General features: G+C 32.7%; 2 protein-coding genes across 2 annotated transcripts; both read right to left on the bottom strand.

Moving 5' to 3' along the window:
* Positions 1 to 358: 358 nt before the first annotated feature.
* On the bottom strand, positions 359 to 10,940 carry kti12 (KTI12 chromatin associated homolog). The gene is made up of 9 exons (XM_056478443.1): positions 10,716 to 10,940; positions 10,464 to 10,515; positions 7,803 to 7,855; positions 7,564 to 7,619; positions 7,391 to 7,470; positions 3,717 to 3,876; positions 3,559 to 3,621; positions 3,339 to 3,409; positions 359 to 592 (listed from the first exon to the last, which is right to left on the bottom strand). Exons 1-9 carry the CDS (start codon positions 10,864 to 10,866, stop codon positions 451 to 453), a joined length of 828 nt encoding a protein of 275 aa, XP_056334418.1. The 5' UTR covers positions 10,867 to 10,940; the 3' UTR covers positions 359 to 450.
* Positions 10,941 to 13,471: 2,531 nt separating this feature from the next.
* On the bottom strand, positions 13,472 to 14,403 carry nmba (neuromedin Ba). Its single transcript, XM_056478822.1, has 3 exons — positions 14,164 to 14,403; positions 13,883 to 14,079; positions 13,472 to 13,789 (listed from the first exon to the last, which is right to left on the bottom strand). The coding sequence occupies exons 1-3, from the start codon at positions 14,318 to 14,320 to the stop codon at positions 13,733 to 13,735; spliced, it is 411 nt and encodes a 136-aa protein (XP_056334797.1). The 5' UTR covers positions 14,321 to 14,403; the 3' UTR covers positions 13,472 to 13,732.
* Positions 14,404 to 17,317: the final 2,914 nt, after the last annotated feature.

A 17,317-nucleotide genomic window follows, 5' to 3' on the forward strand; every position in this document is an offset into this window, starting at 1 on the left:
ATAAAACAAGCATCAAATCCAGCTAAGCGAGTAATTCCATGTGCGAAGAGTTTTTGTTTACAATCAGGATTTTAAAACCCTCACCTTTCAGAACTCTGAAAGTAAATCTGTTTCAGTGGATCTCAAAGCTTCTCAATCATAGATAGTCTCCGTCACATCCAAGAAACAGAGTTTGAAATAATTTAAGTTTTGTATTATTCTGCTAGAAGTTTGCCGTAACAAGGTGGGCACAACGGCATGGTGAAATATTTGCTTTATTCTTACAGTGAATTATTGGGAGAAGGCAGGATGAATCAGTGAGTGATTTCAATGTAAATTCATCTCACTTAAATACATCAGTGAATATAGAAAGCCATCATAAGAATTTACATTTTATTGCACTCAAATGTTGTTAAAATGCAACTTAAAAAATAAATATTACCTGAATAATTACAATAAGAAAAACACCTGCTAATGCATGCTCTTATTAAGATACTGCACAAACATATTGGCAATCTGTCCAATGTTTTCTGTTGGGTGCATCTTGGTGTAACTGATGAACTGACGTCTGAGTTTTCTCAGCTCCACCATGTTAAGACTTCTGGTGAGTTCAATGTATGAAAAAGGTTAAAGAAAATAAGCAGGTACAACAATGTATGTTGCATTGGTAAATCAAACAAATAATGTCAGTTTAATGATCATTAACATTTTTAGTGATGCAGGGCTTTTGCCGTTTTTTTCATTAAGTTACCATGTAGACATTCCAACACAAATTTGCTCATCCTCCAATGGCGGTTGGGTTTAGGGGTGGGGTTAGGTGCCATGCCTCCTTTTTAAAATCGTACAATTTCATACGACTGAACTTATACGAATTAGCCACTAAACTGACAAAACATAAAATACTTAACGTTTTCTCGTGAGATCAGGCTGGACATTCACAATGCAAAAAGTCTTCCCAATTATTTTGTTTAGTTATTATTTTACATTTAAGGGGTTTTAAACATCTTTAAATAAAAACTGATACTGAAGTTTGGATGTTCATTTTGAAGATGTTTAGGGGGCCATTTGAAAACAGATTTCAAAGAGCAAGCTTCCAAGAGCAATCCCATTATTGTCGGTAAGGCACAAATAATTCAACATTTACAGTCATTTATGCATGCAACATTGCTGTCTATATGACTCAGTCTAGAATTGTGGGTAAATTTCATGCATTTTCATATATAGCAAATGTACAATTTACAGGGAACTGAAACCATAATTAATGTAAAATATTAAATATAATAGAACATTTGGTTCTGTTACTTATTTTTGTTTAACTTTTTTTTAAAACCAGTAACAGAGTTGACAATAACTGTTGACATTTTCCATAATTTCGAGTTTTTTTTTTATTTTACTTTGTTATGCATTTTTAAAACAGATAAATACCATTAGACAGATAACAGATACGTGCTGTTTTATAACAGCTGACCAGAATGTAAAGACACAAAATGTTTATTATTATTATTACTGATATTACAAATAATCGAAAACAGAAAATAGATGTTTCATGCAAAACACACACAAAAACATGGAAATTTCACTTAATAATTTCATGATAATTGAATCTGAATGTACTATTCACTCAGACACTCAGAAATAAATACAGTGGGAGTCTTTTAGCCAATGTTTGCAAGACAAAATGTCCATAAATACACATATGAACATTATTTTCAGAGATAACGTGATATAATTCGCTTTTTTTTTTCAGAAATTGTTTTGTTAAAGTTTAAACAATAAATAGACCGTTTATCTAGGAGATGATAAATGTACCCACAGTTCTGGAATTGTCCATATGCAAAACATTTCAGAATAAAATTATGTTATTAATAAAAAACTATGTCTGTACATTCTTGATTTGTCAACGGTTAGCTCCTGTTTTCATTTGTTCCTTTTTCTATGGTTACTTATTGGCTATGTACACCTATGTTTGCTTTTATTACTCATCATCTCTTGTATTTAATAGCCTGAGCATCATTTCAGTTGGTCAGGTTTTGTTGTGATAATGTCCAGTTGTGTTAATTTATCAGTTTCTCCTGCATTTTTCCTCGACAGTGATTTAGTCTTACTGAATAAAAAAAAGACTTTATTCAGAATCTGTCAATGCAGTTATTTTTGATCACAGGAATAAACGTCTAAACATATTAACGTACAAAATATTTAGCAATAATTTTTTTCTTACCACAAGTTTTTGAGTGGTAGTGAAGACCTTGCTACGGTAACTAAAAACGAGAATGAATTAACTCCTAATAATAATTGTATTAAAAAATCATATTATTTCAAATGGCCACCTGTGCTAATCTGTCTCTCCATGTGTCTGAACACTAAAGCAGTTTCAGATTGCCAGCAAAATGCAATTGCATCAGAAAGAAATTACATTCTTTGATGTTTGTGTATTCGATACATGCACATACGTCCAACTGGTTCAGTTTATTACTACAACACATCTTCAATTAGCATTAAACGGATTAACTTTCTGTCAGAAAATGTTTCAATCGAGCTTATTCAAATGCTAGGCTTGATCTTGGTTTCATGCTGAAAACATTTTTAATACTGTGGACATTACTTTGTTGTCAAGGTGGGGGAAAAAAAACAACACAAAATTTTTTAATTAAAGCATAAAATATATAAATAGATCTATTTTCTTAATTATAGTAAATTCACCAAGAACTTTACATGTTAGCCATGGGGACATAAGAGAAATCAGTTAAACATGATCAGCTTATTTGGTAATGAATTAAGTAAAAAAAAAATCTATTAAGCTCTCTTGTCCAAATTTAAATTAAAATATTGTCATTCAGAGCATTTATTTCTTCAAAAAATAACAATTGGTGAGAACAACAAATCTTCATAACAAATATATAATATATTACTACAAACAATATTGAGTTTAAATTTTATTTGAATGTCACACATAACATGGCACCTTTTTGTTATTTAATGAAAAACTTGCTCTTATCACAACCTTTCTATTTAAATAAGGAAGGAATGTCAGGAGTAGTTTTCAAGATTAAAAAAAAACATTTTACTCAAAACACAACTACTGTAAGAATTGACAAATTTTAAATGAAACGGACAAGATGTGCTTTAACTTCAGACTTTAATTTGAGGGTATTTATACTTGTTAAAGGACCAAAAGTAATAGGACAATTGGCTTCTCAACTGTTCCATGGCCCATCTTGTTTGCTTTATTTCAAATCCATTGGTGTACAGAGCCAAAAATGTTAGAATTGTGTTGGTCTTAATATTTATGTACCTCACTGAATATTTATAACATTTTATATACACATATGCACACACAAACTGATGCAAAAATAAAGGATATCTTTTCTGTGGCTCCACGAATGGAAATGAGATCTCCAGGGACGCTGGTCTTCTGTGACTCAAGAACAGCCTAAGACATAAAACAACAACACCTACTTTTGATACTGACGGTAACGATGCGATCTATAAACATTAACCTGTAGGCAATGAACCTAAAAAAAGTCTTTAAATGCTTTCTATTTTAACAGAACACAAAAGCTGAAGAGAATGAAATCCTACCATTAGGACATCTTGAGTAACTTTGTCCAACTCATACAGAAAGTTTGTGGATGAGAGTGGTTGCTGGAAAAAAAAAAGTGAAAACAGGTTTTAATATCCATCTTAGAGCAATCAAAAGATGCATTTTAATGCTAATAATGGATTCTGAGCATGCTTACGCTCTTCGTGGACTGATTAGGTGGTGGTGCTTTTCTTTTGAATAGCGCATCACAGATGGCTTCAAATGGAAGCGAGTCGTCTTGCTGAATAGTAAAGAGTGGACTATCCCATCTATTCCTTGAATCAGGAGCTTCAAAACGCAGGATTAGCGCATCAAGGCTGTCGTTTAAAATCAGAAAAGAATGTTAATGAATGTAATATCTTAAAAATCTTTATTTTAGAACTTTTTTAAATCAACTGAAAATACATGGCCATTTAAAAGTTTGAGGTCAACAACATTTATTTCTTATATTTTTGAAAACAGTGTTCCTATAGTAGTGATGTATTATAGCTATGGTAATACTTTACTTGATCTCATTTGATACTATATGAAGTGAATTAGCCGAAGATCGGTATCGGCTGATAATCACATTTCATGACACGATCGGTACAGGCCAATCTGGCCTATTTCATGAACCAATCGCAGGGGTTTGTTTATGAGTTTACAAGCAGAGGAAGACTCACAAGCGCTATATCATACATAGCCTAAGCCGAAATAGAATTAATGAATGAATTGTTTTCTGTAAAGCTGCTTCTGGCCATGACATGTTCACACCTAAATGGTTATAAGGGACGTGTTTAACCTTCCTGTCGTGTTCGGGTCAAATCTGACCGAAACTTAAATCACTCATAAATTTTGTGTTTTACATCTGATTGCCTCAAAGCGTTATGATATCCTCCACACTATGCATTTGAACATATAAAAGTGATGATCATCTCTTTCATTGAATTTTGAGTGTTTTAATCAACCTTGTTACACCTGTGGTGTTCCCGGTCAAAAGTGACCGCCATAGGAAATGAATGGGTATCCAGACTATATTCATTCATCAGACAGAAAACATCCCCATACATACTACCTCAACTCACTCACTCACTCACTCAATTCAGACTGAACAATGTCTTTTGCAGGTATCTCTTTTATGAGCTTATGTGCTGATCCTCCAGCCTGATCTCACAAAGAAACAACTATTTTAAGTTTTGTCAGTTTAGTGGCTAATTCATAAGAGTTCAGTCGTACAAAACTGTACAATTATAAAAAGAGGCGTGGCACCCAACCCCACCCCTAAACCCAACCATCATTGGGGATAAGCAAATTGTGCAAAACTGTATGAATGAGATCGTACAAATTCATATGGATTAGCCACTAAACCAATAAGTTATGAATTGCCATGAAAGCGTTGGATCCTCCAACGTGAATCAACTTCCTGATAAAACAGTGTATTATATCTTCACACAGACTAGGTGTCTGTTATGTGAATCCATCTATGTGTGTCTTTCTTTCTTTTGTTCTTTCTTTCTTATTTTATTCTATTATTCTTATTTTATTTGCTTATTTATTTATTTCTCTCTCTCTCTCTGGAAAGAAGTAAAGAGAAGGAGTCTTTCTTTCTTTCTTTCTGCCAATCTTTGTTCAGCCAATCTCTGAGTCTAGCAGGAGCACTTTTAGCTTAGCAATAATTATTTTATTATATTAGACCGTTATTATATCGCTTAAAAATGACCAAAGTATAACTAGATCTAGTTCTGTGTCCATGCTCACTGTATATACCCTCAGTCACTATTCCCTATATTAGTACACTTGAAAGACTGAAAATTCGATCACCCAGAACACAGGAAAGGATAGCATTTTGTTTGTGCTTTGCTGGTTGATAAATCATTTGGATGGATTAAATTTTCAATTTCTTTGGTCAGACCCTCTGATAGTTATTTTAGCGAGCTGTCTATTAGTAATGAAACAAAGTATTTTGATTTCTGTCATCTATTGTTCATTCTGTAATATATTTTCAGCGCCTATTTTTATTTTCAATGCAGATATTTTATGTCTAATTCTGTAAATTCATGTTAAACACTACTTTGAGATGTTCACAGCTAAAGAATGTTGAATAAAAATTTGATGGAGAAAAATTCTTTTTGGGCTAATATAAGAGCAGTTAAAACAGACCGGTCAATTTTGACCGAGAACACTAAAGTAAGGGACAGGATGTGAACACGACAGGAGGCTTAAAAGGAATTATATGCAGCATCCTTAATTTATTCCTTGGGTAAGGCAAGATCTTCTCTTAGGCCGATCACACCAAAAGCGCTTTTTGCGATGAGAGGCGCCTTTTTTGAATTATTTACTAACGGCTGCGAGCATTTTGTGTGCTGCTTATGCACGCCTTGTGTTTTCACCGCTTGCTGTGCCTAGCATTTTTGCCGTTGCATGCTGTGCGCTCGCAGTTGAAAAAAGTCAACTCTGAGCCAAAAAAGCGCATTACGTCAGTCACATCTGTTTCATTCTCCAATCAAATGAAAGCAGAGGCGGGGTTTCCGCTGAGGTGACTGCAGTGTTTGTGTTGTCAAGATGACTACGGAGACTTTTGAAGATGGAGGAGAGACTTGTGGTTTCTGTTTTGAGCTATCCTGTGCTGTATGACTCACAAATCTTGAATTTCACAATATTATTACATATTAAAATTATATTAACATCAACAGCAACTCTCGTGCACAATACGATTGATTCAATACAAGCTTATTCAGTCGTTACCTAGCGGCATAAAAGGTGCACCATGCTTGTTTTTTTCTTGTCAATAAAAAGGTAATGTGGTGTGCCTCGCATTTTTGGAACGTAAAGGTGCCTTGGGTGTGATTGGGCCCTTAAGGGCCATACTTAGAGGGAAAATGTGCTTAACGCACAATAAAGCTTGAAGCATCAGAATCGGAATTCGGTACCGGCCGATCACTATGACAATAGTACTCTGTATCGGCTGCAAAAATCCTGATCGAAGCATCCCTAGTATTAGGTAATATTAACATCAAATGTACTTCTATTATTATTATTATTATTATTATTATTATTATTACTATTATTAGTAATTATTACTAATGTTAGTTTCAACACTTACGAAAACAAAAGAAATTAAAATGCTAAACTTTAATTGTTAATATTTGTAAAAGTATAAGTATTATAAAAATGCATGCAAATCGTTTACTTTATTTCATTTAGTTGTTAATAGTTCTCATTTTTCCTTCAGTTTTCATTCAGTTGTTTTAAAATATAAATATAATAAAATAAAGCAAATGTGACAAATTTAAATAAGATAAAAACATAAATTTGTATTTAAAAATGAAAGTCTAAAATTCTTATAAAATAAATACTGAAATTCTGTGTTTTTTATATGTGCCAGTGATAATAAAATAACACAAGGCTGATTTATTTGATCACAAATACAATAATAAAAACTGTAAGAACGTGTAATATTATAAACTTGAAATAACTTCTGATTGTAACACATTTCAACATTTTCTTTAAAAATAAACTGCTTATTTCATTGCTTATTATTATCAATGTTGAAAACAGTCATGCTGCTTGATATTTTGAAGCTACCAAAAAACATTTGTTTCAGAAATCATAAGTTCAAACGAACAACATTTACTCAAAATTTATGTTTTTGTAAAACTAAATGCAAAAACAGAGGTGTCACACAGTTGACAAACTGACTGCTTGATAAACAGAAGTATCAATGCCTTTAAAAAATAAATAAAAAAATAAAAATAAAAACTTACTGACCCCAAAACTTTGAACACTAGTGTACATCTTATAACAGAAACATAATTATTATAACCACACTTAGACAAAACAATACTTGCTTACATTTCCTGAGTGTACTGAGAATCTGCCTCTTTGTTTCTATTCCATTCTGAGCTCATGTCAGCTGATGTCAAAGAGTACACCTGCAGGAGTTATACAATTATAGCATCACGTATTAAAATAAATAAATAAATAAATATATATGTTCTGCAGACAAGTTTTAAAGGGTTACGTACCAAGCAGTGGGGCGTTTGTGTATGTTTGATGAGACAAAACAGCTCATATCTGTAGCCTGGAATTAAAACAAATGAATCATCAGTTTAATAGCAGCCGGATATAATCACATGCAATGCCAGCTGTTGAAAATCTGTATATCATCTCAATATCTCACTTCGAGGAACAATAACTTCTAAAGGTGAGCTCTAAAACACAATTAAACAAAACAGAGCAAAAGCACAGATGTTTTTATTCTTACCTTTAATGTAATTCAAGGAATCAAGAATCACAATGTCGTCTTTATTGACTTTCCTATGTGCAAAGAGAGAGAAGTATATATTAAATAATTTAAATGGCTTACAGTACTCTGAGAATGCAAGTGCATAATTACAATTAATGCACAATTATAATTATAAGAGTGTATAATTAAAATTCATTATACACCCATATGACTTTTAAAAGCATGTTCTGTTGACACGTAAACTTTCTTTGCATATCACCCTTAAAGCCTTTCTTAGAACCTGTCATGTTGAAAACTTTTATAAAATCAGACATAGTTTAAAATTTAAACAAGATCAGAAGCTAATTTAGCTGGATAATAATGTTCATACCACAGACAGACAGATTTCTAAACTTTCTAAACTTCTAATTTTCTTACATACCTCAAATAATAACATTTCATTTTCTGCATCTCAAGCAACCATATCTAGATTTAATGGGCACCTATAATGAAAATAATCTTTTGTAAGCTGTTTGGACAGAACTGTGTGTAGGTATAGTGTGTCCACAGTCATATTGGAGTAATATAAACAAAACAAGTCTCTTTTTTTTTCCGATGTTAAAATAGGATACAAATCCCAGTGATTTTGAAGGCCACTGAATTGATTGACAGGTGTCATATTTCTACAATTACATGAATACACACGTCAACAGAATTTTTTTTTGCAAAAAAACTGGGATTAAAACATATTACAACTCTCAGAGTTAAAACAGAGCATGTTTGTAACAAAAACAATGATAATTTTAACCGCTATAATCACCACGGTCGCATGGTATCAGTAAACGCTAACATTTGTGTGTACTGCAAACGCCATTTGTGTGAAACTCATCATTTCAGAAGGGCTTGAATAAACTCCACCACAAATACATCAAATAAACTTACTTGATATTTTGACTAATGAGCTGTATCTCAGCTTCATCTGTGTCTGTATCTGTCACTGACTGCTGTTTATCTGATGTAATGCAGAAGAAGCAGACACGCATGTGGGAACGGTGGGTGGGGAGAAGCAGCTCATTTGGATTAAAAGCCACAGGCTATAAAACAGCTACACTGTACTCAGACACCAAAATGGGCAGATTCTGGAGGCTAATAATTTACCTGATGACTATTTTGAGCTGAAACTTTACAGACACATTCTGGAGACACCAAAGGCTTATATTACATCTTGTAAAAGGGGTAAAATAGGTGCCCTTAAACTACGTTCAGATATTTGTACTGGAAACCAAAAATGAAATTAAGATATTCCTATTCTTTATGCTCAGATTTAGGATCTTTTTAAAGATCCTAATAAATTGTGGGAATTGTGCTGAAGTATTAAGTATTTTATTCCTAATCTTTTTCTTTTATTCATTTTTTAATAATTAATTTTTCAATTTAAATTTCCAAATTCATGAATCTGTATTAGTGATACTTGCTTTTAATCTTAAAAAAATTATCAAACATGTTTTAAATAATGGCTCAATTTAATAGAAAATTTAATTTAAAATTGAATTAAATTGGCCATTTTGTGTGTGTGTGTGTGTGCATGAGAGAGTGACGCAAGAGAGTATGGGTGTTTCCCAATACTGGGTTACAGCTGGAAGGGCATCCACTGCATAAAACATAATAGGTGGTGGTTCATTCCACCGTGGTGACACTGATAAATAAGGGATTAAGCCCATCCCTCTGCTGACCAGCTTTATGGAGATGCTCATTTGATTTTCCAGCAGGATTAACACCTGCCCATACTGCCAAAAGTACCAATACCTGGTATAAAGACCATGGTTTCCCTGTGTTTAACTGGTCAGCAAACCTGCCCATCTTTAAACTCATAGAGAATCTATGGGATATTGTGAAAAGGAAGACGTGAGACAAAAGACCCAACAACACAGTAGAGCTGTGACAAATATCAGAGCAACCTGTGCTTCATAACACCTCAGCAGTGCCACAGACTGATCGCCTCCAAGCCACATTGGGGTAAAGTTGGTTTTATATTCCCACATTCTGACATTCTCCTTAATAATATAATTTCAGAAAAGTATTATTTGCTAATTCAAAATAGGGAAGTCATTTTAGCAGACAATGACTATCAAAGTACAACATTGTTGACAGTCAATTAAATAGTGCTCATGTTGTTTTGAGTTATACTTGCATGCAATTTCATACTGAATATTCAAAGTAGCATTGTAAACAATAAGGGGACCTTTAAAATAAACGAATAATCAAATATAAAACCAACTTTACCTCAATAAAAATAGCCCCGACCAAGTATTGAGTGCTTCACATGTTCATACTTTTCAGTAGTCCAATATTTCTGGTAAAATGTATTTTTGTATTATTTGTCTTTGTGAGTTTTTATGATCTGTAATCAAAATTAAAAGAAATAAACACTTGAAATATATTAATCTGAGTATAATGAATCTCTTTAATTTATGAATTTCACTTTTGGAGTTGAATTACTGTAATGAATCACATTTCTGATGATATTGTTATTTGCAGCCATTTATGTAAAGCCAAAATGAATACATGGCCTCATAAGAATATTTTACCCGTTTCTGCATTAAATTATCTTTATTCTTCTTTATCATTGACATTATGTTTGAGTAAATTTCTTCTACAATTTTATGAGATTTTAGAATGCGATATGACCAGATAAATCACCTCTCCACTTCAGCTCTCAGTGCTCCTCTCAGGTTCTTCTCCTTCTGCGAGTCTAAAAAACAATTCAAGGACTGAAGCCAGAATACTCAAATGCAAAATGAAAATGTTTTGTCATGTCACTGTAAGAAAAACTAGAAATATGTTTGTAAGCAAGATGGATAAACGAGTTTAGTAATGTACTAGCATACACACATGACTTCAAAATTAAATATACATTTAATATTGTTGCCTGAACTTTGAGAAGCTTCTCACCTGCATAAACAGAGTTCTTGTCAATTCCTTGATCTTCATCTCCAACAATATGAACCTTTCTTTCTGTGTTTTGTGTAAAGTAGTCTCTGAGTTCATGTGCTCGTCTGGTTTTACCACTGCACGGGTATCCACACATCACTATTAAAGGCATTTTAACGCAAAAAAGTAATATCTATACCATGCTTTTCTACACTGTAATGTTACACGGGAGATGATGTTCTTCTTCGCGCTTATGCAAAGTCGTAAGGTTAGTGCGCTGCTGCCCTCTTCAGGTCACTGGTCGAAAGGCGAAAGATTATATTTTTTTATTAGACAGTCAACGTATAATCAGTGCTAATTTCTTTTAAACCGTTGCCATAACACTTTACATGTACTTAAATTGATTTGAGTGGTCTGAGGTAAGTGAATCGGTTTAAAGAGCCTACTGGGAATGCTATGGCACTAGACATGTTGATTTTTGGGAACTAGTGCTGAGTGTATGTAAGTGTAAATATGCATGAGTGTAAATATGATTTATTTGTCAAAATGTTTTTAGTTTTAGACATTTATTTATAAGAAATCATTTGTATCTATTTTTAATATGTTGTCAAATGTGTTTTCATGTCTATTAATAACCTTGATTTTATTGGCTGCATGTAGTGTTTTGGTTCATGGTTAAACTAGTTTAGCAAAATCATTGTGAACTTGTTTACATGTTTTAATTATTATTTTTTTTTTGTAATAATTGAATACTGGATGCACACCTGATGCAGATGCAATCTAAACTGGATGCAATGCTTTTTAATGGGCTCACCTAACCTTACCCCCCCTTAAAGTGACGTCACTAGCTCCATCAGAGTGCATTGTGTCTGACGTTGCATCGTTTCCAAACAATTGTCACAGTTATGCCTAGGAGGAAAATCTATTCTTGGTAACGAATGCAATAAGTTCATACATTAAGTGTCCCAGTCACAAAACTCAATTACTCCAAGAGGAAAGTTTTTTGGGGGTTCTATAATTCAATGGAGGAAAACATGGTTATATACCATATACATTTTGTATTCCTAATAAAATAAAAGAGGTGCACTTCAAAATTTTGCACAATATTTACCCCTGTAACGCACTTTTGTCCAAATATTGTAATGTTACTGATATTTACACTTTTGTATAAATGAGTGCAGACATTTGTCTCTTGCTTTTTTCATGCAATGTATCATCATTATTTTGGAATGATTTAAGTTCATATTGCTTTTCTAAGGTTAAAATTAATGGTAATTTGCACCTTAAGGATATTAATTGTTATTTTGAAAACCAAAAGAAGTCGTTAGAAGCTATACTGTGAACTTTCTTATACTTGCTGTGAAATTTTACTTTCACAAACAGAGGTTCCTTAAAAAAATCTATTTTTTTATAAACTTCTTATGTGAAATAGAACATTTAATTGACTAACTAATTGACAATAAGAAATGTGTTTCTATCTTGAGTAAATGATAAGATTTTTCAAGCTACTTGAATTTTTATCTTTTCTTTTTTAATTGCATTATTATTATTTTATGTACTTTTTTGGTTTTGCTCTTTATTCTGTTTATCTAATGTGAATATTGTGTAAAAGAACCGTTCTCTTTTACGGTACTCTAAATTGTATTATACAGTTTCTTGGAATTAATAAAAAAAAGTCTGGCTGCATCGCTGATAAATGCAATCTCAGCTTGCATCCAGGCTGCATCCAGATACTATTAAACCTAACAATTGATATTTATGGTCTTTCTTAGTGTAGAGATTTGCCAAATAAAAGACTTTATTTGATATGCCATTTTAAATTAAATAAAGTGAATGTTTTTTTTTGAGGGGTATAAAGTCTTAATTCACCCTTAGAAAAGTTGTAAATCAGAGCAGAACATCTTAAATTAGTGCCATAAATACTGCATGCACTGCAAAAAATTTACATCTGACTATTTTTGTTTTCCAATCCAAATGTCTAAACATGTTTAAATTACGATACATTTGCTCAAACTGCAAACAATGAAATTTAAGCTAAATTAAAAGAAGAACAAATTGTCAATGTGGAAATTTACTTTCCTGTTTGAATTAAGATTTTCAGAGAAACACTTGTTGATATTTATGTAACCATAAAGTTGCAACATTTTGATCAATTTGACATAAACAAGACTCACATGTACTTTTGATTTAAGAATCTTATGACAGTTGCACTGGAAACGAGACAAATATACTGAAGTAAACACTTATGTCGTATTTATATATTTATTCACATAAGTACCATATTCATAAATGTGCACAAACACACACACACAAACAGAGCCGATCTGAAGTGAAGTGGTAACATAATAATGAATTTCAGTCAGCTTTATTGATGTTAATGTTGCATTATTGTTCATTTGTTATTCTAAAATCGTAACAATATTATATTATAGTATTTTATTATGATTTATTGTTCTGCCCTTGTTATAATTTGATATCCAAATATGTTAAAATATGTCAATATAGTGTTAATCGTACTTTACATTACTACCCAATGAGAGTTTTAAAGGTTAAGGTTCGTTACCTCAGTGTAGCAAACCCAAGGGATGGATAAGCGGCTCTCAGTGGGAGCTTTTTACTGTAATTAGAGTATGATTCCACTGTTGTTTTGTTTCTATGAAATTCCTGCTTAGTCATAGTTTAAAAAATCTTTAGGTGCAACTGATTACATCTGTAACTTTCCACTTTACAGACATGATAAAGCAAAATGAGACTGATTTGCTGTTTCATGTTTATTTTTCAAAATACAGATTTGTTTAATAACTTAATACATTCACTCATCTATCAGTCAATTCACTCACTCATCTGACCATTGGGATATTCAGACAGACATCTTAATGCAAAATATTGATTTGCTTTTTTAACATTTGACACTTTCAGCTGCCAAAATACATCATTAATAAGTCTATAACAAACATTAAAAGCAGACTTGCATATACATTTGGTACACAATGTTAAGGTTAGTCAATTTTATTACAAGTAAATCCATTGCACTTTCACTATAGATGTATTTTTTCAATTAAGTTTTTCATAAGCTTTACCATGAAGTCTGTTTCCTGAAAAAAAGAAGAAATAAAATGTATCACAGTTTACATTCAATTAACTATTCACATCCTATTGGCCAATTCTTTAAATATCTCTCTAATCACCTGATTATAAACATCTCGTGTCCTTTTTGGATCTTCGAGCTGAGCCTGAAGAGCAACTTTCAGCATCTCCTGACTGATGAGCTCCTTCAAATCCTCTGAACTTCCCGATTCTCCCATAATAGTCCTATCAGGCTTTACGGGGAACGGAGAATCGTGGAGCTGGCTGTTTGAAATGCTCTTCTTGCCCATGAAATGACCTGAATAAAGGAATTAAGTAATTTTAGCAATAGTTTTAATTTTATGGTGACAATATAAGAATATACAATGAAACAACAACATACCTGTTGCCCAAAGATTTCCACGTGGATGAACTTTTATTTTCGAAACTTTATTTCGGAGCTCCGTTAAATCGAGACTGACTGAAGTGCTCAGTGAAACATTGAAAAGCATAATGAGCGCGAATAACAATGTATATTTGCAATATCCATTATCAGCCATCTTCTCAGGTAACTCTCGGCGGATTCCTCCGGTCAGATTGAGCTGGTTCTTCTGCAGCCAGTTTTTATACCCCGTCGGTGGGGTGTGATGCCAGCGGGCTCTGAGGTCACAGTTTTAGTCACTGAATGCACACAGAACGCCCGCGAGTGTTTGGTCTGTTTGGATGAGGATGGGAAACGCTTTGTGACGTGCGTTGGCTGTGCGCGCATGCAGTTTAATAGAATTAATAGAATGGAAAAACGTTTTGAGGCGTCGAATTCAATCTTACATTTCAATAGTTATGAGTCGCATGTGCGAGTATGTAGATAAACTATGGTTCTGAGGAACTATCTGACTCATTATTAATAAGATTTTACAGTAAAGTTCAATTTCTACATTACCTCCCCCAAAACTGAACATTTGTCATCATTTACTAACCCTTTACTTGTTCCACCTGTCTGGGTTATTTAAAGAAGATATTTTTTAACAAAAGGTGGAAACTTGTTGGCCTAACAATTTACTTGGATATACTAGGCTATTTGTTTTTTCGACTATGGGAGTGGTTACAGGTTTTATAGTATTTTTAACCCTTTAACTGTCTGCTCTACCAAATGCTTGACCATATTTTGATTAATTTAAGTAATGGTTTACACACACAGCATTGTTGGGTTACAAGAAAATCAATCATGTTGCACTACTACACTTGAATTTGGTTTTATTGTAAAAAAAAATGTTAAATTCATTCATTAATTTTCTTTTCAGCTTAATCCATTTATTCATCAGGGGTCACCACAGCGGAATGAACAGCTTATCCTGCATAAATTTTACGCACTGGATGTTATTCTAGCTGTTAAGCATGTTAAATGAGAATCTGAAATATTTTATGGCATACTTTAAAAAATAAAGATGATTTAGTGTTCAAAAATGTTTTATTTTGATTTTTTAAAATAAATTGGTCTTACTCTTCTTATTTTCAGGATTGTTTTTAGTAAATGTATTAATCCTCTACCACACGCATTATGACAAATCTGTTTAAATAAATATTTGACTGTTTTTCTTTTCTTAAAATGGCTTAACTTGAAGTGCTGTAAAAAAAAAAATTGGAAAAAAAATATATTTTTAAGGTACTTTATAAAATATTGCCATATGGCAACAACGTCCAACAGTGGATCTAACTTAGAAATTTTAAATTTAAATATTTCCTTATAACTAATAATTTTGTTGTTTGAAATTATTTAATTTGTGTGGAGTTTGCATGTTCTCCCTGCATTTGCGTGGGTTTTCTCCGGGTGCTCCGGTTTCCCCCACAGTCCAAAGACGTGGTACAGGTGAATTGGGTAGGCTAAATTGTTCATAGTGTAGGAATGTGTGCAAATGAGGGTGTATAAACTTCACAGTGATGTGTTGCGGCTGTAAGGGCATCCGCTGCGTAACATGCTGGATAAGTTGGTGGTTAATTCCGCTGTGGCGACCCCAGATTAATAAAGGGACTAAGCCGAAAAAAAAAAAGAATGAATTAACTGATTTAATTGGTGTTGCTGTTGCAGTATTATAAGCTTTAACACAGAACTTATAACTGACACCTTATACACACTTTTCAACAACTCATATTCCAACAGCTTTCATTTATTCCATTCTTTTTTGCTAAATAATATTAAAAACAAACCTAGTATTGTATTATCATGTATACAACATACAGTAAATATAAACATTTTCTCCAGTAAATATTATAACAAATAAATAACAAGTCTAGTATACCCAGATGCATCAGAATAATGTAGCTACTAGCTAACAATGTTTATGTATATTATACTATATACTACGCCTGTCTTATCTGGCTCTGAGCTAACTTACCTGAACTGTCTCTATCAAATGTACAGTCTGCATCATTCTCATGGTCACTAAAACCCATCTCATCCTCACTTTCCTCAGCAGAAAGAGCCAGTTCTGTCCTTTTCTTGTTTCACTTACCATATAACATGGTGGTGCTCGCCAATACACTGTTCCCTGTATTCATATCTATTCAAAAGTAGCATTGAAACTAGATTTTATCCATATTGCAAATGTCATTAACATACAACTAATCAACATTGCTAACCCATTGCAATATTGCACATTCCACTGTTGCACAGTGTTGCCATTTGGTAATACATACATTTGATCGATTTACAAGAAACTAATTTGGATCTGACATAATTTGATCCTTTGTTTTTATTGATGTTTACATTTGCATTCAGCAACTACTCACAATAAACGCCAGTCTCTCAGAAATTGCGCTACAGAAAAACACAGCACATCATGTGACTTAACCAAAGCACATCATTGGCTACTCTAAGGTCTTCTCTTTCCAACAAAAAACTAATTTGTGGTTCTTTAAGAAACAGTGGCAGGGAAATGAACATAAGTATCATGTTGACATATGGTGACACCGTGCTAATCCTGGTCTAAGGGTTAATTCTAGTTCTTTACCATCTACCATTTGGTAGAGGCAGATATTTTAAAAATTATGGATTGAGTTTGTAATCCAAATAAAAAAAAATTATTTGTGGGGCAGTTAAAAGGTTAAAATATCTTTCTTTGTGTTCAACAGAAGAAAGAAAGCCATAAAGGTTTTAGTGAGTAAATATTTAGTAAATTTCCATTTTTGGGTGAACTTTGTGAATAATATGAGGCAACAATGAAAAATAGGTTACATGTCTATTAAAAAGATAGTTTAAAAAGAACATTTACTCCAATAGTTTCATACATTTATAGGTTTATTTTGTTCTTTTGAAAACAAACACATGAAGGGATATTTTGATGAATGATGGTAACCAATGGACACCAACTTCCAAAGCAGGAAAAATATTATAGAAGTCAATGGCTACCATTTTTCAACATTGTTCAAAATCTAATCTTTTGTTTTGTTTAAAAACAGGTTTGGAAAAAGTGGAGTAAATTCTGTCTGAGTTTTCATTTTTTGGGTGAACTATTCCTTTAGTTTTATGTCAATCAACAAGTCAAGTACATTACTAAAAC

Source organism: Danio aesculapii, chromosome 18, assembly GCF_903798145.1.
Source record: "Danio aesculapii chromosome 18, fDanAes4.1, whole genome shotgun sequence".
NCBI classification, from domain to species: domain Eukaryota; kingdom Metazoa; phylum Chordata; class Actinopteri; order Cypriniformes; family Danionidae; genus Danio; species Danio aesculapii.

Coding starts and splice junctions, on each gene's coding strand:
- kti12 (XM_056478443.1), bottom strand. CDS start 10,866: ATGCCTTTAATAGTGATGTGTGGATACCCGTGCAGTGGTAAAACCAGA. Junction 3,877..7,390: donor TCTCAGTACACTCAGGAAAT/GTAAGCAAGTAT, acceptor TTTAAACGACAG/CCTTGATGCGCTAATCCTGC. Junction 3,622..3,716: donor CTAATCAGTCCACGAAGAGC/GTAAGCATGCTC, acceptor TTTTTTTTCCAG/CAACCACTCTCATCCACAAA.
- nmba (XM_056478822.1), bottom strand. CDS start 14,320: ATGGCTGATAATGGATATTGCAAATATACATTGTTATTCGCGCTCATT. Junction 14,080..14,163: donor TGGAAATCTTTGGGCAACAG/GTATGTTGTTGT, acceptor TCCTTTATTCAG/GTCATTTCATGGGCAAGAAG. Junction 13,790..13,882: donor CACGAGATGTTTATAATCAG/GTGATTAGAGAG, acceptor TCTTTTTTTCAG/GAAACAGACTTCATGGTAAA.